Source organism: Gorilla gorilla, chromosome 10 (assembly GCF_029281585.2).
Source record: "Gorilla gorilla gorilla isolate KB3781 chromosome 10, NHGRI_mGorGor1-v2.1_pri, whole genome shotgun sequence".
NCBI classification, from domain to species: domain Eukaryota; kingdom Metazoa; phylum Chordata; class Mammalia; order Primates; family Hominidae; genus Gorilla; species Gorilla gorilla.
In genome coordinates this window covers 74,885,296-74,911,587 of record NC_073234.2, presented here as the reverse complement: position 1 = coordinate 74,911,587, position 26,292 = coordinate 74,885,296, and the positions used below count along the sequence as shown (strand labels likewise).

General features: G+C 40.0%; 1 protein-coding gene across 2 annotated transcripts in view; it reads right to left on the bottom strand.

The window, feature by feature from the left end:
• Positions 1-26,292, bottom strand: part of ITPR2 (inositol 1,4,5-trisphosphate receptor type 2) — a 499,301-nt gene that overhangs the window by 39,315 nt on the left and 433,694 nt on the right. For both annotated transcript variants that reach the window (XM_031000671.3, XM_055358014.1), the window contains 3 exons: positions 25,210-25,340; positions 23,958-24,123; positions 12,512-12,672 (listed from right to left, as the gene is read on the bottom strand). In XM_031000671.3, coding sequence (XP_030856531.1) covers positions 12,512-12,672; positions 23,958-24,123; positions 25,210-25,340 — 458 coding nt within the window. The remainder of the gene's footprint in view (positions 1-12,511; positions 12,673-23,957; positions 24,124-25,209; positions 25,341-26,292) is intronic.

The following is a 26,292-nucleotide window of genomic DNA, read 5'->3' as shown; positions in this document are numbered from 1 at the left end:
AAATCCTATGGACATGCGGTTGCCTGATAACCTTATCTAAAGCAAGAGTAGTATTTCAACTTAATTGCCATCTTAACTAATTACTTACAATATGGCATGGGCTATGCTAGCCTATTAAAAACCATTAGACAGAATTCGTGTGGCTTTACAGTATACAGTTCTTATTCCCACAACTTACATTTTGATGGCATCTGTTACTCCCTGGAAGAAAGCCAGAGTTTCTAAGTAAAATGTATCAGTCCTAACAATGTGGACATTATTATTCCAGAAAGCCAACTGAGAATTGAACAAGATCTTACCGTAATGACTAGAACTGGGAAACAAGAATTTTCTTCCACACAGCAGGAGGAAATCTTTTTATTAAGGTTATGAGAATCAGAGAAGTGAACATCCCTTCATAAGTCTAAAATAAATGACTTAGGATGGGTTATCATTTCAAAAAAGCTTCCATATACTGAACATGTCCAAGTTGCTTTGCTCTAAACATTTGGGTTTGCAGCATAATTTCATACTAAAATGTAATCAATGTCAGATCACATGATATCCACAAACTGACCACACCACCTCTAGGTTCACTGGCTAATGAAAAGCCAACATCCTCTTTCAGAGCCCCACTATGAAAACTGTTTTTCTCCTGGTTCTACTTTTTGATGAGTAAAATCTGAGTAGTAGACTTTTGACATTATTATCATCATTATTATTAAATAACAGGGATAGGTCTGTGCTATTCCAAGTCTGAGGGCATGCTTTTTCTGAATTTCTCAGTCTATATAGCTTCCTTTGCATAGCCTTATCTAAATCTGTGATTTCAGCTATCAAGTATACTCCAGCAACTTACAAATCTTTGTGATCATTTAAGAAATCTTTATTGAGTATCTAGTATATACCAGGCATTTTTCTATTATCCTGGGATGCCCTAGTGCATAAAATAAAATCTGGCAGCACTTTGGAAGGCCAAGGTGGGCAGATCACTTGAGCTCAGGAGCTCGAGACCAGCCTGGGCAACATGGAAAAATCCCGCCTCAACTAAAAATAGAAAAATTAGCCAGGCATGGTGGCGTGTGCCTGTAGTCCCAGCTACTTGGGGGCACTGAGGCAGGAGGATCACCTGAGCCTTGGGAGGCCGATGCTGCAGTGAGCCAGGATCATGCCTGAGCAACAGGGCGAGACCCGTTCTCAAAAAAGACACTAAAATCTTATCCTTGTGGTAGTTAACCTTTTTTTAGTAGATTGTCCATTTTAGATTTCTCATCCGAATTACAGACCTATATACTCAGTTTCATATTAGAATTCTTAATTTCTAACTTACAATTGTGGAGGTATCATCTAAAATATCTCGAAAATGAAAATGCCTTGAAAATGTCCAAGTCCACATATGCACTTAGGCACTATAAGCCAAACTGAGATGATCACATCTCCTCAACTTATTCCTGTGGAACCCTTTCCCTCTCCCCAGTGCTCAACCCTCCCTCCCCTGACTCTCTGAGGTCAGGGACCTAAACAGTCTTCCCCTCACCTTCATTAAAACTTCTACCTTAATTTTTTCATAGCCATCATTTATTTTCAATTTCCAGTGGCATTTCCTTAGTACCAGATCTCATTATTGTTGCTGGGTAATAAAATCTTTCTGCCTGTTTATTTTTTTTTCTTCCAGGATGGCCCCCTTGAATCCATTTCGTATACTGCTATAGAGCATGCTTTCTAAAATGTAAATCTGCTCCTGTCTCTTTGGTTTAATATCTCTGCAGGGCTTCCCTTAACTTTCAGGATAAAGTAAATCAATTCTTTCTTTCTTTTTTTTTCTTTCTTTCCTTTCTTTCTCTTTCTCTCTCTTTCTTTCTTTTTCTTTCTTTCCTTTCTTTCTCTTTCTCTCTCTTTCTTTCTTTTTCTTGACTAAGTCTCACTTGGTCACGCAGGCCTGAGTACAGTGGCTGACTGCAACCTCCACCTCCTGGTCTCAGGCAATCCTCCTGCCTCAGCCTCCTTAGTAGCTGGGACTACAGGAGTGTGCAACCATGCTCAGCTAATTTTTGCATTTTTAATAGAGACAGGGTTTCACCATGTTGATCAGGTTGGTCTCCAACTCCTGACCTCAGGTGATCCACCTGTCCCAGCCTCCCAAAGTGCTGGGATTACAGGCGTGAGCCACCATGCCCAGCCCAGGATAAAGTAAAAATTTGTAAGCACATAAGGCCCTTTGCAACCTGGCTCCTGGTTACTACTTTAGCCTCCTGCCCTCCCAAATGTCCTCACTGTTTTTCCAGACATACCTATCTGCTCCCTCTACGTGTTCCATCTTCATTTACCTGATCAGCCTCAAGCATCCAGGCATGACCTCCATGAAGCCTCCCTTCCCAGGCCCTAGGCTCTGGCAGACTCCACTGCTGCCGTGTGTTATCATCACTCCTTTATCTATTTCCTTTATTTTACCAAAGCTTCCCAAGGGAAGTTAGAGAATCTGCCTCAACTCTGCATCTCTAAACCAAGCCTAGCACCTCGAACACAATAACACTCAATCTGCATTTGTTGAATAAACACATCTTTAAAAAATAAAAAATGATTCATTGTCCTGCATTTTCAAGGTGTTTTAGATCACACCTCCACGAATGCAGCTTAGAGATTAAAAATTCTAACTCCTAAAAATATTGGAGAAACAGAAACAGCTTTCTTCCTTCTAAAGGATGTCTTTTGGCTTTTGGTTTTGAGGTTTTCCCTACCTGTTCTCCAATACTTGATTTACATATATTTAGCCTTTGTCAAATTTTACCTGATTATTCACTAGAAGAAGGCATAGCTAAAGGTAAAATCATAGACATTGGTCCCAGGAAAATCTGGATTTGCATCCTGGTTCAAGTACTTATTTACAGAGCACCTGGGATGACTAACATTTTTCTGAGCCTCGATTCACATAAAATGGGTATAAATAAGATAACACACAAAGCTGCTAACACATAACATACACTTAATTCGTTTCCTTTCTTGTTCTCACACTTTTCTTTTAAGATACACACTTTGCCTGGAACATATTCCCCTCCATCCTTCTATCAAAATCCTCCTCATTTTTAGCTCGACTCTCCTCAAAATCTTCTCGGTGAAACTGTCCTTAGTGCCTTTGGCCAAAAAGAACCTGTCCTCTGTGCTCCAGTGACTCTATATCTTATTTATTTTGTTCAACGAATTTATGCTGAGTGCCTACTATATACCGGGCATTAATTTAGGTGCTGGGAATACAGAAGAGAACAAAGCAGAAGTGTAAATGCCTTAATGGGGTGCATATAGTACTGATGAAGAATAAACACTCCAATAAATACAAAAACAATTTAAGGTCAGATCAATATAAAGCTAAAGGAAATAAAGGGTGGTGGGCTAGGAAGTAACGGGAATGGGGATGTCAAGGAAGGCACAGACATGCAAAGAGCCAGAGGACCATGACCGCAAGCAGAAGGCACACGTGGGCCGAGGCTCCCATCAGGGAAAAGCATGGCATTTTTGAGAAAAGAAGGGCCGATGTGGCTGGACTGTTGTTGGCTAAGGGACGTGGGATGAAATGAGACTGGTAATATAGAACGGGGCCAGACTATATAAGCAGTCTGTGAAGGATTCTGGATTTTAATCTAAGTGCCATGGACAGGTTTTAAGCAGGGGTGCAGTGGTGTGATCTGACTTAAGGTTTCTCTGGCCGCTGAATGTCTGTACCAGATTTCGTTCTGATTTTCACAGTCATTTCTGGTGAAGAAAGCTGTCCTTCTAGTTATAGTGTGGTCCTGGGAGGGCAGTGATATTTTATTCTTATTCTTATCAGTGCCTCATGCATAGTTCTCCTCAGTAAATACTCATCAAATTAAATTGAAACATCCTGCAGCCTCTTTTTCTTTCTCGCCTGCAATTGTAATAATTGTAATTGTAATACTTCTAATCTTTGTAGGAAGTATGCAGTTGCCAACCAGCTCTGAACGAGTTCTTTTTTTTTTTTCCTATTTGAATTCCTCTCAGGCCTTCCTGCCATTGTAGGATTGTCATCTGACTTCCTGTCTCCTAGCCAGGTCTACTCCCTGCCCTGTGGACTGAATTTTTATAGTCCTTCTGTAAAGTGCCATGTGCGCTGCTGAGAGGGTTGGGTACAGCTGGCCTTGCTTGTTCCCAAAGGAATCACAACTTCTAGCTTTACACATTGTATGGGATCGAATACTAATAGACATTTATTGACCACTTGCATGCACCTGGCACATTATGGGCATGGCATCCGTTTGTGCAAGCTGTGCCACTTTGGGCAAGCTACCAATCCTCTCGGAGCCTCAGTTTCCTCATGTGTACAATGGGGATAACAAGAACAATAGGATCTGCCTCCTAGAGTTGTCACGAGGCTTTAAAGGAGATCATGCATGTAAAGCACTTAGCATAGCACAGGCACTTATCTAATGTCAGCTGGATAAGTAGTCAACACTTACCCATGTCAGTTATATTAGCAGTAGTGTTGTTAGTGGCATGATTAGTGGCTATTATCCACAGTCAATACTTATCCATGTCAGTTATATTAGTTGTAGTGTTGTTAGTGGCATGATTTTATTGAATCCTCATAGCAGCTCTGCAAAAAAAGTGCAGTTATACCCAGTACCAATATTTAGCTGGTATGCAAAGATATGGCTCTACTGCAATATCTCCTGATTGTCAAGTAAGCCCCTCTCATAAGCCCTCCAAATACGCCCTCCCCCTATACCCCTGCAGATTTATCTGCCCTAGTCTGCCTCTGGGATCCCCACCATGCCTCCTCTGCATGATCCAACAACTGAAGGGTTAATGTCTGGTATAGCCAGAGGCCTCCAGAGTCCTAGCTCACTTCAGTTGGCTTCTATTTTGAGTTCTAACTGGCCCATTATACATATTTTATCAATGGGTACATTGAAGTACAGAGGAGATAAGTAAAGTCACTAATCTTGTAAATGGAAATCCTAAGAAATCAAACTTCAGATTCATATGCTCAGGTTTGTTCCTTCGCATGGAACTTCTCCTTAAACACTGATTAGAAAAGCTAACAAAAGCCACTTGGGTTCTGTAACTCTGTGGCCAATCACCCGAACACTAGCAGATCTACAGTTTCTGATCAATTCAGGAAGTAACCTAGAACATCTCAGTTTCAGTGTCTTACCTGCCTTCCCTCATTCTTATTCTCCATGGCAATTCTACCCATGAAAATCATTTAAACACTAGTTGGTCCAAATCCTTTTATCCTCACTTCCAGCACCAAAGTCTAACAACCTAAGCACTGGACCAGAATCCTTAAGATGAAGAAGACAGCATTCAGCCACACTGTTAAGTACCTATTACTTCTGTCTCTGTTTCACAAACTAACAAGAGGAATAGAAAGATGTTAACATCTGTGCAAAAATGAGGTAATTCATGGATCTTACACATGAATACTAAAGAGAAAATGAGAATAACATAGGGGACAGATCCCATAGTGACAATAAAAATCCAGAGAGGGGCATTTTAAAACATCCCTCTTAAATTACAGACACATGTCTGGACTTAAAATGTGGGAAGTGAGGGTGGTATCTCCTTGAATGCTCAAATTTACTTTTTAATTGTGCATTCTGAGCTGCAAAGACCCCCTTGGCTTTCCTTGAAATGTAAACATTTAAAATTAAGTTCTGAAGTCTTTAAAATAGTGTTTAGTTAAAGATTAAGCAGTTACATAATTGGCTTAATGAGATCCAATTACAAAATTAGTGTAAATTAGAAGTAATAGAACAGAACATATAATTTCATAATTATGACACATAACAATAATGCAGAAATTAAGTTGGCCAGTGGTGCTAAAGCAGGAGGGGTGCATAGAAATCTTAGAAGACTCGATGGCTTTCATGAGCCCAAACATCTCCCCTCCAACAGTTACTGCTCAAAAATATGTTTTAACTAAACAAGACTGATTTTGATTTCCAGACTCAGAAAACAACATTTGGGAAATTGCTAGTTCTTTCCCCTCCTTATGTGGCTAAAGTACTGGGTGACTAGATGGGTAGATTTATTTCCTATCTCATTAAAATATGACCTTTCTTTTTAAGGTCTTAACAGATCATGGCAAGGAAGAATTCATTCTTAAGGGTGAGTTATGCTGAAAACCCCACCAGTGTGCATCCCCACCCCTCTGCTAGGAGAGCAGGGGAAGGCCTACTCCTGTGGGAGGGAGAGGCTGGGTTGGAGAGACACGATGAGAGAGGCCACAGACGGATTAATGTGCCTACAGCCTCATCTTTCAAATCAGCCCTCCGATTTGGGTCAAGGGACATAACCCTTCCTGCTGTATCTTTATCCTTCAGTTTTCAAAAGAAGGGACAGATAGCATTTGACTAATGAGAAATTTGTGTTGCAATGTCTCACATCTATCTTGGTATATCTTTCTGTAAATTATGTCCAACTCCCAGAGGGCTAAAAAGAAACCATTCATTTATTAATTCACCTATTATTTATTCATTCAATAAATGTTTTGAGTTTCGTGGGAGAAGAGGCAATTTCCTATTTATCTTTATACAGCAAATCTTTAGCACAGGTGCCAGCATACAGAGACATTCAATGTTTAGTGAATTGCTGTTAATACATATTACAGATATTACCTGCCCTGGTATTGTGCATAACAAAGATTTTCTCTATACCTGATTATAGCTTTCAAGAAACTTATATTTTGGTTACGACAGACAATTATTATGTTAACAAAAACATGAGTTAAATTGTCTTCATCAACACTGCTGCAATGTCAGAGTGCAGTTGTTAATCAAGAGAAAAATAAATAGAAGAGTTTGCAACTGTGATGCAGTAAAAGGAGGAAATGGTTCCCGAAAACCCATGGCCATGACATGGGGAGGGTGGCCAGCCAGGTCTCACTAGCAGCCCAGTGCTGTCAGAATACTTGTGGAGGCAGCAGCTCTCCAGACACGCATGCCACCTGCTCTTGTACAGACCTCTGGTTTGGATCCTGCTATTTTTCAAATTAAGTATAAATATCCGTTAATATACCTCAGCAAATGAACACTGGTAATCTGAAAATGACCCCAAAATGTTAGAGAAACATCTAAAAGTCTTGGGTATTTTTTCTAATGATGTCTATTTTTGTTTGTTCCTCCTCAGTCATCATCCTTTGCTTAACGGGAGAAGCAAAGGGGCTTAGTGATGCTCAAAGGCCATTATCAGTATGGGATGGAGGATTTATCCTTTCATACCTTTTCGTCTAGTTTTCTAAATTTTCTTTTATTATTTTTACTTTCCTGTATGGTCCCTCCTTTTCCCTTCTTACTTTCTGTTCCCAGCAAACACTAGCTCAAAATATCATTTATTTTATCAAACATGAGGGTTTACTTGACAAGAAAATACATCCCCAAAATACCTTGATCTACTCACATTTCCCTGAACAATATCCCAGAAGATGCTCCATGTTAATTCAAATAATCAAACAGTGGCTATTTAAATAGCTTGGTTTAGAATTTGAAGGTAAGGCTGGGTGCTGTGGCTCACACCTGTAATCCTAGCACTTTGGGAGATCGAAGCAGGTGGATCACTTGAGGTCAGGAGTTTGAGACCAGCCTGGCCAACGTGGTGAAACCCTGTCTCCACTAAAAATACAAAAATTAGCAAGGTGTGGTGGTGCATGACTGTAGTCCCAGCTACTTGGGAGGCTAAGGCAGGAGGATCTCTTGAACCTGGGAGGCAGAGGTTGCAGTGAGCCAAGATTGTGCCACTGCACTCCAGCCTGAGCAAAAGAGCAAGAATTTGTCACACACACACACAAAAAAAAGAATTTGAAGGCAGAGGTAAGACAGTTTTAAGTTTTGATTAATATTTCAGACCCCGATCCTATTATTGGATGGATACAAAGACACATATGTGTTTCCTGCGATTCTAACCCTTAGAAGCAATGTATTACTTTATTTACAATGTATGTTTGATATAGTATGGATATCTGTCCCCTCCAAACTTCATATTAAAATGTCATCAATAGATACAATATTCTCTATTATCTGAATTTTACAAATGAAGAAACTGAGGTGCTATGGCTTGGATATGGTTTGTCTCCTCCAAACCTCATGTTGAAATTTGATCCCTGGTGTTGGAGGTGGGGCTTAGTGGGAGGCTTTTGGGTCATGGGGGCAGATCTTTTATGAATGGTTTGGTACCCTCCCTACAGTAAGGAGTGATTTCTCACTCTATTAGTTCACTCTAGACTTAGTTGTTAAAGACTTCCCTCCCCTCTCTCTCTTGCATGTGACACACCTACTCCCACTTCACCTTCTGCCATGAGTGAAAGCTTCCTGAGGCCTCACCAGAAGCTGAGCAGATGCCAGTTCCATGTTTGTACAGCCTGCAGAACTGTGAGCCAAATAAACCTCTTTTCTTTGTAAATTACCCAGCCTTAGGTATTCCTTTACAGCAATGCAAAACAGACTAACACAGTGCTTTAATGGATATTAGTATAAATATTCCTTACTGACATGGTAACAAAGCTGAAGCATTGGAGGTGAAAAAATATACAGAGGGAGGAACATTCCCAGAACTTATTCTATGTTTTTTTGTTTGTCTGTTTGTTTGTTTGTTTTTTTGAGATGGAGTCTTGCTCTGTTGCCCAGGCTGGAGTGCAGTGGCGTGATCTTGGCTCACTACAAGCCCACCTCCCAGGTTCACACCATTCTCCTGCCTCAGCCTCCCGAGTAGCTGGGACTACATGTGCCCACCACCACGCCTGGCTAATTTTTTTTTTTTGGTATTTTTAATAGAGATGGGGTTTCACCGCATTAGCCAGGATGGTCTCAATCTCCTGACCTCATGATCTGCCCGCCTCAGTCTCCCAAAGTGCTGGGATTACAGGCGTGAGCCACCACGCCCAACCTCTATTCTTGTTTTTCCCATTTCTCCGAAAGGTAGGAGGCATTTTCTAAGGGTCCCAAGGTACAAATCAGATTTACATAAACAGTGTAGCAGGATTCAGATGAGTTGTTTTGTGAACTAATATGAGGAAGGACTTTTCATATTTTCCTTTGCATAAATCCATGAAAGTAAAAGCAACATCAATTATAAAGAATTTGAAACTTCTTCCAAAGCCCTATTGATAAGCACCTAAATCAACTTGTTAAGTGAACCTATTTTTAAAGAACAAAAATAAGAGTGGCAGAAAATGTCTGGAAGATTTCCTACCAAAGTTTGAAGAGTAGCTACCTCAGGAGCAGAGAAAGAGAAGAGAAAGAACAGTCTTTGAACTGAACTGTAGATGTGCTTCAACTTTCCACGTGCTACAAAATCTTCTCTCTCTCTAGGAGGATAGTCAGAAGGCCATCATCTCCACAGAGCTTGGAGTAACAGATTTTCTGAAATGGGTTTTTTAGCTACAGATTTTTAGATGTTTTCCAAAGAAGCTATTTCCATAAGTAACCTTCCATGCAAACAACTTTTCATTTCCATCAGACCTAAGTTAATATCACTCTTCCTTCTCCTGGCCATTAAAATTCAGGAATGGAGCTTGTTCTCTTGGATGTGCACTGCTTGGATGAAAATGAAACGTTTCATGTTGGAATAAGCTTGGGAGCTCTTATCCCTCTTGTCATGGCTCTGGAGAAAGCTCTGACAGAAGAGGCTGGGCAGAAACATGGATAAGTACTTGGATACTTAAAAATTCAAGTACAAGTGCCTGGTAAAATGCTGCTTTTAATGTTAAGGCCAGAGATGGGTCAACATTTTCACAGCAGTCTTCTCTTAAGGTAAAAAAGTCACCCGGTGATTTCTAGGTCATAAAATCCAAAGGCTTTGACCTGTTTCTTCTTTCTGGCCTCTTTGCAGCAATTGATGCTGTTGGACTCTGACACTGAAATCCTCAACTCTTGGCTTTAGATATACTCCTGTTCCTGGCTCTCCTTATGCCTTCATTATTGTCTCCTTTCTTGCTTCTTTACTTGTCTTTCTTCTTTTTCCTGAATGGGGGATCCCCTGGGTTCTGTCTCAAGTTTTCTATTCTGTCTTTATACTCTTTCCCTTTCCCCACCATTCTCTAATCTGACAGCTTCTATGGTCATTCTATGTGAACTGTCACAGTGAGAACCATCATTTACAGAGACGGTCTCTGCACTCTGTGAGGCACTTTCTACACATCATCTCACTGAGTGCACAACCCTCCTGTGGGCAATGCAGCAGTTCCTCCCTTTAGATGAGGAGGCAGAAGCTCAGGCAGGTTTCAAGACTCATGCATGAAATCCAAGACCACCCAGCAGATAAGAGACAGAGCAATGGTTTGACACTCCTGGCTCCAAGGCTCAAGCTGTTGCCCCAACACTGCTCCTCCTACCCGTGACTCCTGGCCTCCAGTCTCACCTCAAAATCAACAAGAATTCTTCTCTGACCAGCTTGCCTCCCTAACAAAGATACCTTCTGAAATGACCCACCGCCTTTCTCCCAATGACCAGGCACACACTGGCTGGCATCTCAGGCTCATCTTGCTCTCTTCGACTTCCCCTGCTCCTCACATATCCTCACCTCTAATCTCATCTGCTGCCAAATTCCATCTTTAACTTCTTTTCTCCTCTCCAAACCAGCCTGCACACTGCTGCCTGCCTTTTTGCCTAGGTCACATTATTCCCTTAGTTATAACCTTTAGAGGTTTCCCCTCATTGATGAAATAACATCCAAATGCCTACCTTTTTTATTCAAAGTTCCAATCTACAGTTCCTGTCAGATCTCTCAGAGTTTCCCTATAAGTGGACCATGTGCCAGTGAAACTGGGAAACTCACGATCCCCTGAGTGTCCAAGTGTCTCATGTTTATGCTTTTATTCAGGCTACTCCCTCTTATAGACAGACACTCCCCATCTACAGAAATCCTCCTCTCGGGCATATTGCCACCCCACCCCCCATCAATTCCTTTCACCTGCTCTTATTGGATGCCACTCTCCATCTTGAAGCCTTCGCAGGTTTTCATTTGGACTTCTCTTGCAGAACCCTGGCATATTCTACTTTGGGTTTGTTATTCCCCCCTTCCTCTTACTAAGCTCTATGTTCCTTGGCAGAGGGGAAATATATCATACTCTTTAGTGTATAGTATACCCAAACATCTATTCATCCAAGGCATATAACAGGAGTCTAATAAATGTATATTGATGAAACTTACTCAAACTTTGAAAAAAGACGGCGATGTGAGGTCCCATTTTAAATACAATGTTTTACATGTTTTTACCCTCAGCAAGCAGAAACAAAATGTTTTGCACAAATGAGATCAAGAAAGTATAAATGATGACCATGAACATATATCCTTAAGATGATTACCTTTTTCCTCTGATTTAAAAGGAGGAGGAGGCAGAAAGGCAAAAGTGGAGAAGACAAACAATGTTAGGTTCTGTCCATTGTCAAATGAAGAATGCAGAGAAAACAACTTAGAGTAGAATGCAAGTCATTAATAACAAAGCATGAAAAATGCTGAAATATAAAAATCCAATTTACATGTAGCTCTCTTGTGACACATAAATATTGACAGGTAAGGTAAACTATGACTATATGAACTTATAATTATTAATATGTTATCCTCCAAAAATGTTCTTTGGTTGCTCCCTAACTACAGTCTCTTCCTAAGCAGATGATAAGTTTGCTGACACTTCAGCATTGGTGCAAACATTGGTGCTTATTAAGTGTTTTCCTTAGGACCAAGTAGCAAGGAGGATCATGAGTCATCTAAGGCCTCTTTTTCAAATGGTGAACACAATTTTGTTAGATTTTTTTGGGGGGGTGGGGGGAATATCCAATCTATAGCTATATTTAATTATAAAAATGCAAACATTTATATCAGATGTAACGATACTCACTAAATGTGTATACATATACACTGAAGTTGTAACTTTAATTTCCCTTTCGGGCCAATTTGTTTTAATTTCCTATGAGACAGAAGAAACTTCAAATCATGGACAACCACATCCTCTGTCCTAATCTTGCTGAGGAGTTATAAGCAACTAGATGTGGCAGGATCAGTGCAAATTCATCAGCAACATTGGTAAATCAATCCGAAGTACGTGTTGATGGAAAATCAGTGCTCTCCCATTAGGACTGAACATCATACTATCCCCAAACACAATTCAATTTCTTAAACTCTTGATTTTTGAAATTCAAGGGATTCCTTAAGGTATGAATCTTCTGTTCATATTTAACAATGGGAAAGTTCCAGATTTCAGGAAGTGGGACGTCAGCAATGATAAAACGTATGATGCCAGAAGGTGATGAACATCACTGAGATGGTGCTAGTCATTGCAAAGAGAATCCAGGAAATATCATCTGTGCACTGGAGACTCAAATTTGGTTTGAATAACCAAGGAGTCTACTGGGAACCAATGACTTAGTCAGTGTAGATGTTCTTCAGTGATTGACAGGCCTATTTAAATGTTAACAAAAAATGATTGCTACAATCTTCATATTTTGGGAGGATGGTAGGGTAGAGAAGATGAAAGCCTAAAAGATACAATATAGTCACAAATTAAAACCTTCTGGTCACTCACCACAATCATTTGAGCCACATAACTTTCAGGTCCAGTGTATTCTGTTGGGTCTTTAACTTTCACCAGGACTATGAAGTACAAATAATGCCACATATTGTGTTCTGACTTAATGTGCTCCTCAAATGAAACCGTTTTATTATCAAACTTGTCTCTCTCAAGTCCTGAAAAACACAGGCAACACAATATATGTAATTCATCATTTAATCAGTACTTGCTTCTTAGCATAAAAACAAAACACAATAATTATTGAGAAAAAAATGCTTTCAGTAAGAGTGTGCCAATTTAAAATGCTATGATTAAAAACAACACAGTACACAAGACCTCCAGAAAAGACGCCATCGTTTATAGATTTTTTTCCCAACTAACATTTATTTTTCCCCATGGATCCTTGGAAATGCACAGTCCTATAATAGATGAAAAAGTTGCAGATAATTTTAAATACAGCCATATCAAAATTTTCAAATTAAACTGTACCACAAGTCTGAGAAAAAGAGGTAAAAATGATCATGCAAGAAAAGGTATGCTTGCTAATCAGGACAGAAAAAAAAATGTCATTTTACCCAGAAACTTGGATTAACAGAGGGAAAGAATTGAGACAGTCATCTGTTCAAAACCACTTGGAATCAGCGAAAGGAACACAAAGAAGATGGCCGTCCACACGCTGAGGACAGCAAGTGCTCAGACTATGCCAGCCCTCTAGGGTACCGTGTTCCAGGCATTTTGGGCAGGGGGTGATCTGTTCCATTTCCAGGGCACATTTTTAAGCCTTTGGAAGTACAGTAAAGAAAGCATCTAGATAATAAAATTCTTTTCTCTCAAAGTTAGAGAATAGATGAAAAGAAATGAATAGAGATGAAGAAAAACATCTATGGAAACATGAATTTGAGTGCCAAGTGAAGTGGGATGTTGGGATTCAGTCAGGTTGTTACAGCTCAGATACTGAAGAAGAAACCAGGAAACTGAAATCCAACCCTGGCTATTCTTTCTCTAAGCATTTTTTGTAAGTTCACTCAGGGATGTAGAAGACCCTTTTATTTATTTTTTTTTTTTTGAGACAGAGTCTCACTCTGTTTCCAGGCTGGAGTGCAGTGGCTCAATGCAGACTCAACCTCCCAGGTTCAATTGATCCTCCTACTTCAGCCTCCTAAGTACCTGGGACTACAGGCATGCACCACCATGCCCGGCTAATTTTTGTATCTTTTTTTTTTTCTCTGTAGAGATGGAGCTTCACAATGTTGCCCAGCCGGAAGACCTTTTTTAAATAATAAGATATAAAGCACAATAAGTAAAAAATCTGTCCCCAATGAAGGGGTGACTTTTTACTTACATTATTGGATATCTGTATGGAAAATACTATAAAATTCTGCTGGCTGATGGCTAGGCCTCATCTTATTTGACCTATAATCAGCTCAGCATGCCCAAATAAACTACAATTCTCTTCCCTAAACCTGCTTCACCCACAGTCCTCCCCTTTTATTCGATGGCAGCTCTGTTCTAGTTGTTCAAGCCAAAAGCCTGGACGTCATTCTTGAATCCTCTCTGCCTCTCACACAGCACATCCCATCCATGTTGAAATGCTTTCGGCTCTACCTTCAAAACATATCCAGAATCTGACCATTTCTCACCCGCTCTGCTGCTACACTCTGGTCTGGGCCATTGTCATCCCTCATGTGGATTACTGCAATAGACTCCCAGGCCCCCCTGTTTCCATCTTTACTCTCCACAGCCCATTCTCAACACAGCAGCCAGAGCAATCCTTTAAAAACCTAAGAGAAATGGTGTCTCTCTTCTGTTGTAAACCCAACAATGGCTCCCCCACCTCCTCAAGATAAAGGTCAAAGTCCTTACAAGAACCTACAAGTAGAGTTGCTAGATAAGCTACAGCATGGTCAGTTATGTTTGAATTTCAGGTAAACAATAAATAATTCTTTAGTATGAGTCCCATGCAATATGTATTTGCTAAATCCTACGTGACTTGGCCTCACAGCCACACTAACCTTACCTCTTACTATTCTCTCCCTTGCTACGTCCCATGCAACCACACTGGCCTCTTTGCTTTTTTTTTTTTTTTTGGAATACAGGGCCTTTGGACTTCAGGACCTTTGGAATGGCTGTTTCCTCTGGTTACAAAACTCTTCTCACTGACATCTCTTTAAGTAACTCATTCACCTTCAAATTTTTGCTGAAATCTCACCATCTCAATGTGGTTTAACCTGATCATCCTGTTTAAAAATACAACCTTTCTGCTGACCTTCTTGATCACCTTTTCCCTTTTCCTCTCTTTTTCTTATAGTGCTTACCACCTCCTTACAGACTGAATATAGCCATATCGAAGTTATTAAATTAAATTGGATTATATCTCTACGATAAAGAGGTAAAATGATTGTGTAAGAAAAAGCCTGTCTGATAATCAGCAAAGGAGAAAGAAATGTTATTTCATCCAGCAACTTGGATAAAAATTTATTACATTTATTATGTATTGTGTTTGTCCTCCCGCTAGAGTATAAGAGCCACCTGGGCAGATATATTTCTTTTCTTCACCAATGGTCCCAATAGCTCGGAATGATGTTTGGCACATAGTTGGCTCTCAATTAAATACTGATTGATTGAATTAATAATATTTCACTACTAAAATATTGTTCCACTAGAATGGCTATAACCAAAACCAGATAATAATAAATGTTGGTGAAGATGTGGAGAAATTAGAATCCTCATACACTGCTAACAGAAATGTAAAACAGTGCAGCAGCTACTTTGGAAAACAGTTTGGCAATTCCTCAAATGGTTAAACAGAGAGTTACCATATAACTAAGCATAATCCACTCCTGGGTATATATTCAAGAGAACTGAAAATGTATGTTCACATAAAAACTTGTACATGTTCATAGCAGCATTATTCATAATAGCTAAAAGTGGAAACAACCCCAATGTCAATTAATTGATGAAAGGATAAAATATGGTATATCCATATGACAGGATAATTTTTTACAATAAAAAGGAACGAAGTACTGATACCTGCTACAACACGAACCTTTAAAACATCCTACTAAGTGAAAGAAGCTAGGTGCAAAAGCCCACATATTATGATCCCATTTATATAAAATGTCCAATACAGGCAAATCCACAGAGGCAAAAAGTAGAGCTAAGGCAGAGATGGAAGGTTAGGGATCAGATGATGGCTAAAGGGTATGGGGTTTCTTTCTGGGACAATGAAAATGTTCTAAAATCAATTATGGTGATGGATGCACAACTCTGAATATACTAAAAACCACTGAATTGTACATATTAAATGGGTGAATTATATGATGTGTGAATTATATCTCAATAGAGCTATTAACAACAACAACAACAAAACACTAAAAAACAAAAGAGAGAAAAACAAACTAAACAAAACAAACAAAAGAGAGAAAATGTTAAAGTAGATTTTCCCAGAATTCAATTCAAACATCTACCAGTTGCAAGGTAATGGGGCTATAAAAATTAAGTTCTTACTATCAATTAATCTGTAATACGGTAGAGGAAACAGGCACGTTGCGTTATATTCTGAAGAGGTATAAACTGCCAAGGGAGCATAAAGAAGGGCAAAATGAACTCTGATGAGGGTCATTTTAAAAGGTTTCCAAGAGGTGCAAAGCTTGAAAAATCCAGCCTCAGTACATGATTATGGTAAGTGGAGAAGAGGTGAATGGTAATAAAAGGTACTTAATTTTTATTGAGCATCTATTGATGCTGACAACTATAAAGATGTCTAAATATGCTATTATAATTACAATAATCCAATCTGACCTTTTAGCATGTGAGGAAATAGATTCAGAATGATTCAATAAATTGCTCAAGTTAATATCCCTATTTAGCGGAAGAGTCAATTAGTATTTAAATAAAAATATTTCTGACTCTAAAGCCCATGTTCTTTTGCCATCTGGGCAGGAGAAATGGCATGGAAAAGCCAGAGATGAAAGTACATGACCTGTTTAGGGAATGTCAATTACTCTGGTGTGGCAGAAAGGGAACATTTGGAGATGCAGATGAAATGGTACATCTGGCAGAAACAATGGCAAGCTTTAAACTCAAAGCTAAGGCATCTGTATTTTATTCTGAAAGCTTCTTCTTCTTCTTCTTCTTTTCTTTTTTTTTTTTTTTTTTTGACAGAGTCTTGCTCTGTCACCCAGGCTGGAGCGCAGTGGTGCGATCTCAGCTCACTGCAACCTCAGCCTTCCAGGTTTAAGCGATTCTCCTGCCTCAGCCTCCCAAGTAGCTGGGGTTACAGGAATGTGCCACCATGCCCAATTAATTTTTGTATTTTTAGTAGAGATGGGGTTTCACCATGTTGGCCAGGCTGGTCTTAAACTCCTGACTTCAGGTTATATGCTCGCCTCGGCCTCCCAAAGTTGCTGAGATTACAGGCATGAGCCACCGTGCCCGGCCTGTTCTGAAAGCTTCTGAGTAGAAACTAGTGTATTCAGAGCTATACTTCAAGTTGTTCCTGTGGCAGGATTCAGGGGAAGATTGGGATAAGAGACTAAGGATGCAAGACCCAGGCACCAGGGCAGTGGAGGGGGAAATGTAAAAGAGGGAAACTGGTTGTCTTTCATCTTCGTAAGTTCTTGCTCTCTAAGCTTCATCATCCATTCTCACAGTTTTACCATCATCTTGCTGATGTTTTCTCAATCTTTATCCCCAGTACTGACCTTTCTTCTCAACTTCCATTCCTTTTTCCAGCTGCCTGCTGTATATATCCACCTGGATAGCTTGTGGGGATGTCAAACTTAACTCATCAAAAATGTGTTTCTTGAGCCCTCTTCTTCGTCTTTGTTAATGAAGTCCTTGTTGACCAGGGAACTTGAAGTCATTCTTAGACTCATGCACTGACATTCCACTCAGCACAGTTCTTGTAGTCATGCTGACTTTCTCATCATTCGCCAAATACACCAAGACACCTTCATCTACTCTCTTTTCTGCCTTCCAAGTATTCCTTCTTCAAGCTTCCCCACTTCCACCACCGACTCCCACAGACACAACCAGCTGTTTGATCTTCTGGGCCCACAACACTTCACTATGAAAATGTGCTTGTTTCCATCTTAGCCTCTATCATTTTACTGTCTGACTCATTTTTGCATTACCAGCACCCGGCAGTATCTGGAGAACAGTAGGCACGCAACTAAATTTGACAGAATAATTAAATAAATGAATAAGAGAGACTGAAGAGGCATTTTGGAATGAAAACTTGAAAGGGCTTGATGTCCAATTAGAGATATAGATTTAGAAGAAGGAGAAATCAATAATGACTCTGAATTTTCTGACTTGAATGACTTGAGTTTATGATACTTGAATGACTGAGTTTATGATAATATCGCCACAGCAAGATACCCTATCCTTAGAATAGGAATTCTGACCTATCATCAAATCCTTTCTCCATTCTGTTGTTTTGTCACACCTGGTCTTTCGACATCTCTTTCTTACTGGATCTTCAGCCTCTAGTAACTCAATGTTCATAATTAATATGGATGCAAGAGCTAATCTGTGTCTCTGCTTCCTGCTCAGCTCTGTCATCTGCTAATCCTCACCCTCCAGGGCCACCTTCTGGATCACTAGCTATTGTTTTCTGAGTCATGTTTCACTTTCAAACATCTGGACATTGTCTTCAAGGCTGGGAAAGTTCCAACTAGGTCCATTGCCTGTCACAGAATCTACATCCTCTTGTCCTACTCTGGGTGTCCCTTGGCACACACCTGGAGCCAGTTCTCTCCTACTATGGAGATTCTCTCCTTTGTTATTTGGTACTATGTCCTTCTTTGGATCACAACTTCACATACAACTTTACCAGGAACCATGTCTAGACCAGTCACTATTTTATAGCCTACTAGCACAACCCCCAAATATCCCAACCATTTAAATCATTCTTGTAACTAAGTTCTCCTAACATATATGAGATGAATTATATCATTTGTGTGGTTGGAGCTTCTGGGAATGAATGCATATCCAGATATACATTATCATAATGCTTCTTATGTGTTTCTGCTCAAGGTCCTTTAAGGGAAGGGAGCAGAAAATGTATACCTTTCTGTTACTGAGGTTACAGAAAGTAGCAGCGAAAAGTACCTGAAGCCAATTATTCATTTTTTAAAAAAGTTTCTATTTTATTTTAAATATTCATGCTGAATTTGTTCTATTTTACAATATTCTATTTGTTCTAATATAAAAATACTATTTAAATTTACACTTAGTTTAAATTACTTGTGTTCCCTCAGATTTTTGAATAAACATGAAGCTTCTAGAAAACAGACAATATTGATCTTACATCTCTTTGTGCATCCTGCAATGTCACCCTACATTCCTGTGGGCAGCACTCCACAGAAACAATACCCTGCACGTAACAAAATCTGGAGCAACCTGGAATCAGCACACCTGTTGTCTGCAGTATATACAATCTCAATATTTTATCTGCCTTTTGTAGATTATAAGTCAGACAAGTGTAGAGACAATATCAGCCTGAGGCTGACTTATTGGATAGTCATTCATTAAGCAAATATTTATGGATGTTCACCAATGCACATTATGGAAGCAAAAAAAAATGGATAAGACATGGATCTGGTTCTCTTAAAGAAGAGAAATTAACATGTGTTGAGGGCAGACCCTCAGTTAAGCCTCGTGCTAGAGATTTTGATATACATGATCTCATTTATACTCATCACAACACCAAACCGTGGCATTATATTCCTTATTTTCCAGGTGAGGGAACAATAGCTCAGGATGATTAGAAACTTGGCCAAGATCACATAGCTAGGATGCAGAACCAGTGTAGACCTATGACTACTTGACTATAAAGTTCATGCATTTTCTTTGATATGAGAATGCATGGCATCCAGCAGAGGTGATCAGACAACAGAAATATGTACAGTGCCATATAGCTAAGTGTGATGTGAGGAATTTAGGGTCAGATGTGTGAGATTGGAGACTTCTAGAACAATGGCATTAGAGCTGGGCCTCAGAGAGAGGGCAGGAGTTCAACAGCGTAGGAATTGGGGCATTCCAAATGAAATTGTTCTCCCACAACTAAGAATACATGGAGAGTCTGGGAAGTTAAAGGTAAGTAATGTAGTTGCCCTGGAACTTGAGCTATAAATGGGAGAACGACAGGGGAGAAGGCAGGCAAAAAAAGAAGGGGCCAGATTGTGGGGGTAGCTTAGATGCCAGGAAAATTCAAGTTACAGAGTTATAGACTGTGCAATGTTATTGATGGCTTTTTGAGTAAGGAAATGATTAATTCAGAGTGGAAAAATTAGTCTGGCAACACCGAGCAGACCATTTGGGGTTGTGAGCCCGGGTTAGCCTGAAAAACTAAGATGTGGCTGTGGGAATGTGTGGAAGGATGTGGGTGAGATTGTGAAGGTGGGTTCATTAGCACATGGTAGCTAGGGCACCTGGAAGAGAAAAAAGGAGATGCTAAACATGATGGTGCGGTTCCCTCAGATAACTGAAGGCACTGTGGGATATTACTAATAGCAATATGGATGTCAGGATAAAGAGCTAGGCTAGAGGAGGGAGACAGAAAGGGATGATGGACTGGCTTCAGACATGGCCGGTTTGGCTGCTGGGAAGACATGCCTGTCTAACTGTCCAGTGAGTGACTGAAAACAGAGGGGAAAGCCTGGGGAAAGGTTGGAGCTGAGCATGCATACTTGGCAATAATCTACATAAAAGTGATGTCAAAGAGGAGGACAGAGAGGAGACAAGGAGTCAAGGGCAAAATCAAAACCTTCTATTAAGGGGTTTTGGGAGAAGGAATAGGACCCTGTGACCCAGAAAAAGCAAGCAGAGGGAGAAGAAAAGGTCAGCGGGAAGTTAACAGTGAGATTCAAGAACACTTCAATTTGTTGATGACAGTTATTGTGATGTTTAAAGGAATTTATAGGTGACTGGCTTTTTAATAACTGTGAAAAGCCAAAGAGAATTCTGACCGAGAAGGGAAAGCTTAGAGGAGCAGGAATCATGGGTAAGCAATGGGCTTATGTTGCTGTTCATGTTTTTGGTTAAAATATAGGAGACAATATCATGTCTTAGAATGAGGCTTCCAGCCTCTGGTCCATTCTTCCAAAGAGCATCTCTTTCAGAGGTAGTGTACCAACATGATGATGATTATGACCATGAAAAAAAGGGCATGGAGGAAGAAGCAGTGCAAAAGAAAGACCACGAGATACACAGAGAGGTTTCTGAGGGCAGCATCATTCTCCTGTATGGGACTCACCCTTCTAAACAACAGCTTGGCCCCATAACGCTATACCCTTCCACCAGGATCTGTTCTCGGGCTTGGTTATGCTTGAATGAGAACCTGTCACTTTGTCATTTTAGAATAGGATAGCCGAGTGGACTTTTGAGTTAGGTAGTCCTCCGTTCAAATCTTGGCTCTTCTGCTTACTAACTGGATGTTGATGGGAGCCAAGTCTCTGTTTCCATGTTTGTAAAGGAGTGGTAATATACATCATACATAGTATTCATTTTTTAAGAATAAAATGAAAAGAAATACCTAAGTGAAAAGCCAGACATGTAGTAAGTATTCAATAAATAATCATTTAAAAAAATTTTTATGATAAGGCTGAAAGAGGACAGAGCTCCAGGTGAGGTGACCCAAGGGAAGAGAGGATCATCCTTGGAAAGGCTGAAGGATCTGCTGAGAAGAAAAGAAAGGAGACACACATACATCTATTGTGAAGAAATGGAGGTAGTGATAGCTGTCACATAAAGAGAAAAATAGAAAAAAAATACAGGGTGTGGGTTATTTTTCTATAAAGGTAGGAGGAGGTATATTTATCTTCCAAGGTTGATGGAGTGTCCTCTCAGCCTCTTCCTGATCTCTCTCAGTTTCCTTCTAGCAAATCTCTACTCAGCACTGCACAATCCACTCTACCTAAATTCACCAAAGCCTCCTAAATGAGAAACCAGTAGGCTTTTTAGGTCATGTTACTGGCCTTCTCTGCTTGGGCAGAGTTGATAACGAATTCATTTCTTTCCAAAGCTGTTTTCTCCCCTCTCTTCCACAGGCCACCCCTTCCTGCTTCTCCTCACACCATTCTAACTTGGTACTCTGAGTTGTTGGTGTGTGCTCCTCTTTCTCTCCTAAGTCTTCAAAGCTGGGGCTTTCCACTTGTAGTCTCTCTGCTTCTCTTCTCACTCGGACACCCTCCTCCACACTCCAGATTTCACTATCACACATAGGCTGAGGATTCCCCAGTTATAGTCTCCAGTGAAGACTCAATCTCTGAGGCTCAGACTCATGAATTGATCTGTGCTGTATCCCACTGGGGTGGGTCAGTACACACTCAATTTCAGGATTCTCAAAGTTAAACTCAGCATATTCCTACCTAAATTGTTTTTTTCATCTCTTCTCAAGCTCAATCACTTGTTAGTATTACCATCCACTTGGGCATCCCAGCTATCTTTCATATCCTTTCCTAAGCATCAAGATTTAAAGATTTGATCTCCTAAATATTTCTTGACTCTGCCTTCTATCCTTAATACTGCCACCACTAACTCTCCTGCTTTCGTTACCTTTCGCTTGGACTGTGGTAATGACCTCCTACCTGATGACTCTGCTTCTGGTACTGTTTCCTGATGAATGACCTCCCAAAGCTGCCATGGTGCTCTAAAGCAAAAAAAAAAAAAAAAAAAAAAAAAAAAAAAAAAAAAAATAGACCCTGCAGTGTTCTACTTAAAATTCTTTAATGGTTCATCTTCCCCTGTAAGTCCGGATGATAAAGTCCAAACTGCCTAATATAAAAGGCCAGGCGTGGTCTGGCCAACCTCATCTCTTAGCATGCCCTGCTCTGAACTTTACGTCAGCAACACTGAGCTGCTTTAGAGTAAGTTGAAGACCCTTGTACTGTTCTTCCACCTCCATGACTTTGCTTATCCTGGCCTTTCTGCTTGTGCTCACTTTGATCTGGCAACCTCTCCCTTTCATCTTTTACCACCAGCTCAGTCACCATCTCTTCTAAAGGCTTTCCTGACTCTTCTTTCTCACTCCCTACCCCATGCTGGAGAGGTATCCCTCCTCTGGGTACCTGCAGCTTCCTGTAAACTTCTCTACCATTTCCTTCAATGCATGAGATATCAAGGCTATTTATTGTGTTTGTATCCCAAAATAGATCGTGAACACCCCAAAACAGGGAATGACTGCTTTCTATTTGTTTCCACTGAATATAGCATAATATTACACATTATTACCTGGTACACCTACAACTGTTGGAGGAAGGTAGAAAAGGTTTGGAGAGACATTGAGGTGAACGAAACACTCAACAAAAGTTGAAGCAAGGAGAGAATGAAATGTATTGAGGGCCCAATTTGTTACATACAGTAACGTTGTAGTGAACCCTTAGGCTTGTTTTGTGACTATCACCAAAAGATTTTTTTCAGCCTAATGTGGAAACAAGGAGGGTGAATGAAACCTAGAGTGGGTGATCACCCAAAGAAGAGGATAGATTCTAGGGTGCCGAGAGACCAGCTACAAAGACAACTGAAGCCAGAAAGAGGTGATGGGTACAGAGAAGAGGGCAGAGCTGAGGGGGATGATGAGGGCAATGAGAAGGAAGGAGAAGGCTGTGTGCACTAGGAGAGATGATGACAGAAGGGGAGGGGAGTGGTGTGTGTGTGTGTGTGTGTGTGTGTGTAAGAGAGACAGAGAGAGAGAGAGAAATTAAAAACTGAGAGAAGGGCCGGGTGCAGTGGCTTATACCTGCAATCCCAGCACTTTGGGAGGCCAAGGCGGGTGGATCACCTGAGGTCAGGAGTTCGAGACCAGCCTGGCCAACATGGCAAAACCCCGGCTCTACTGAAAATACAAAAATTAGCCAGGCGTGGTGGTACATGCCTGCAGTCCCAGCTACTAGGGAGGCTGAGGCAGGAGAATCACTTGAACCCGGGAGGCAGAGGTTGCACTGAGCTGAGATCGTGCCACTGCACTCCAGCCTGGGTAACAGAGCGAGACTCCATCTCAAAATAACAAACAAACAAACAAACAGAGAGAAGGCTCAGTTCAGAATCCAAAACATAATGATGTCAGTGAGTAGAAGTTCAAGATGCTGGAAAATCATATTTGGATTCATATTCTAACAAAATTAAATGTGATTCTGTTGCATAATAAATATGTTACTGTGATTAAAAACCTGTTTGCCAGTTGGTGAAACCTTTTGGCATTTTGCATCACATTTCTATAGTCAGAGAATCATGTAAATCACAGAAATAATGACAGGATAGCTTTGGGGTATAATTCCTCTCTCTATTTATAGAAGCAGAGAATTCCAGTCTAATGCTCAGTTACATAATCTGAATTTTATCCAACCTTCATTTTGAAATAATTTTTCCAAAAGCATGAAAAATAAAAATCCCTCTAGCCCCTCTTTCCTGCAAACAGTCTATTCATCTATTATTTTAGCATCTGCCGAACACTTACCACAGATGAAACAAGTTGTCTTTAGAATTTCTTCTTTTTTCTGTTTTTCGCTTCTGAGATCAGCAAAAGTATCGATGATAACACCAAAAATCAAGTTCAGAACAATAATGATAACAATGAAATAAAAAAGAAGGTCATAAACCACTCGGGCAGCAAACAAGGGCTCCTGAAATAAAAATATTTAAAAAAATCACACTAGGCATAGTGATTGAGCACACTGTCTAGCATAGAGAGTATATTAAATAAATGTTTGTGAAATGAATATAAATAGTATCCCAAGTTGGAAAAATAAGGCTCACTTTCCATCTCTACTTTAAGTGTTGTAAGAAAAACTTCCTAGCCTATTTCCAGAACCACTTACATTTCTCTAGGACTGACACATGTCTTTCTCACAATGGTGGGACTTCACTTTCTTTAGAAAGGACTTTATTATGCCATTCTGCTAAATGCATTTTGGCACAGTGGTCTCCTATCCCAGACATTACAGAAAAGGTAGTTAAATGTCAATTCCAAAAGTCAGTGATTGGGGAGCTAAGGAGGACCTAATGACTTGTCAATTTCTGGAGTAGGCTTTATTCTTGGCCATACAGGGTCAAGTATATATAGCTCCTTCTTATTTCTACCTGATGAACAGTGTTAAAATGCAAATTAGAGACCAGGCAATCCAGTTTTTTAACAGAAGAGGAACCTGAGGTTAAGAGGTTAGATGATTTGACAATATGATACAACCGGCTGGAGCAGAGCTAAGATTCTTCAAGCTCCCAGCCTGGCACTTGAGATTTTGCAGCTAGTGAGAAATGTTTCCACTTTGCCATTTTAATATATGAAATCCTGTTAGAATTTGCTCAAATGTTATATTTATCATAGATAAATGATGGAGGCTATTCCTATGCAGAAGCAAAGAGTAAATCTTCATGCTCAAGAAACCTGATAGGCAAGATGCAACCTCGTTTGTGTTATTTGTGTAACAATCAACTCCTATATAAAGTTCGCAGTCATGATTTCATTGCTGTAATACAATACAGAGATTAACTTGGGAACATTTCACCACTCTATGAACACACAAAGAATTGTAGTACATTAGCTGTGTAATCCTAGCAAACAATTAATTGGCTTTAACAGCCATGGTTATACTTTTAAAGCAAATGGTACAATATATTTTCCTGAAAACCAAAACCAAATTATAAATGCTGTGAAGAAAGGTTTAAAAAAAAGATGTGCTCCTTGAAAAAATACTTTTACTCTGGCTTACATCTTTCGATGGCCTTCTTAGCACATCCCCCACACCACCGCCATTCCTGAGGCCCTGGTTCAGCACGGTGACAATGCACATAAGGAGAGTGTCACACGTCCTTTCAATTCCATCTTCATACTCTTCATCAGCTATAAAAACACATACAAATATATGATATAAAATTATGTAAAAATATATAAAATAAAATACACATAAAATGAAATATACATACAATATACATACATATACATAAAATAAGTATGTAAATTTGTATATACACATATGTAAATATACATACAATAAATATACCTAAGTATACATAAAATAAAAGATACATACAAATGTATATGAATATAATATTAAAAAGTGTAGCAAACCTACATTTAAAAAAAATACTATTACCTCCTTCCAAAGGGCTATTTCTAATTGTGCCGTGACACAACTTTTGGAAGTCACACAGCATCTGTTCCATATGTGGCAGCACATGACTGACACATAATGATGAAGCCACATATGTAATGTCCTCAAATATTTTGTTTCTTCTATAGGTAGAAAATAACAGGACAAAAAGCACAAAACATAAGGCTCACATTCGTTGTGCTTGTTATGGTAGGAAGAGATTGTGGCAAAACCTGGAAACACAGCCACGTTACCCAGGAGGCAAAAGGACTGCAGGGGAGAGAGCGTGAACAAGGAAGCTTGCCTGGCTTCTAATTCTGCTCTGTTCCCACACTGGGACTCAGGCAAGTTGCTGAACCTTAGGATCCTCATCTGTAAAATGGGGAGGGCCATTTGGGGGTTATACTCTTCAGAGGGTTGTTTAAGAATTACCTTTAGCGGTCCTGGGGCAGTAGCTAATGCCTGTAATCCCAGCACTTTGGGAAGCCAAGGCGGGTGGATCACTTGAGGTCAGGAGTTTGAGACCAGCCTGGCCAAAATGGAGAAACCCTATCTCTACTAAAAATCAAAAATTAGCCAGGCATGGCGGTGTGTGCCTGTAATCCTAGCTACTAGGGAAGCTGAGGCAGGAGAATCACTTGAACTCGGGAGGTAGAGGTTGCAGTGAGCCAAGATCACACCACTGCATTCCAGCCTGGGTAA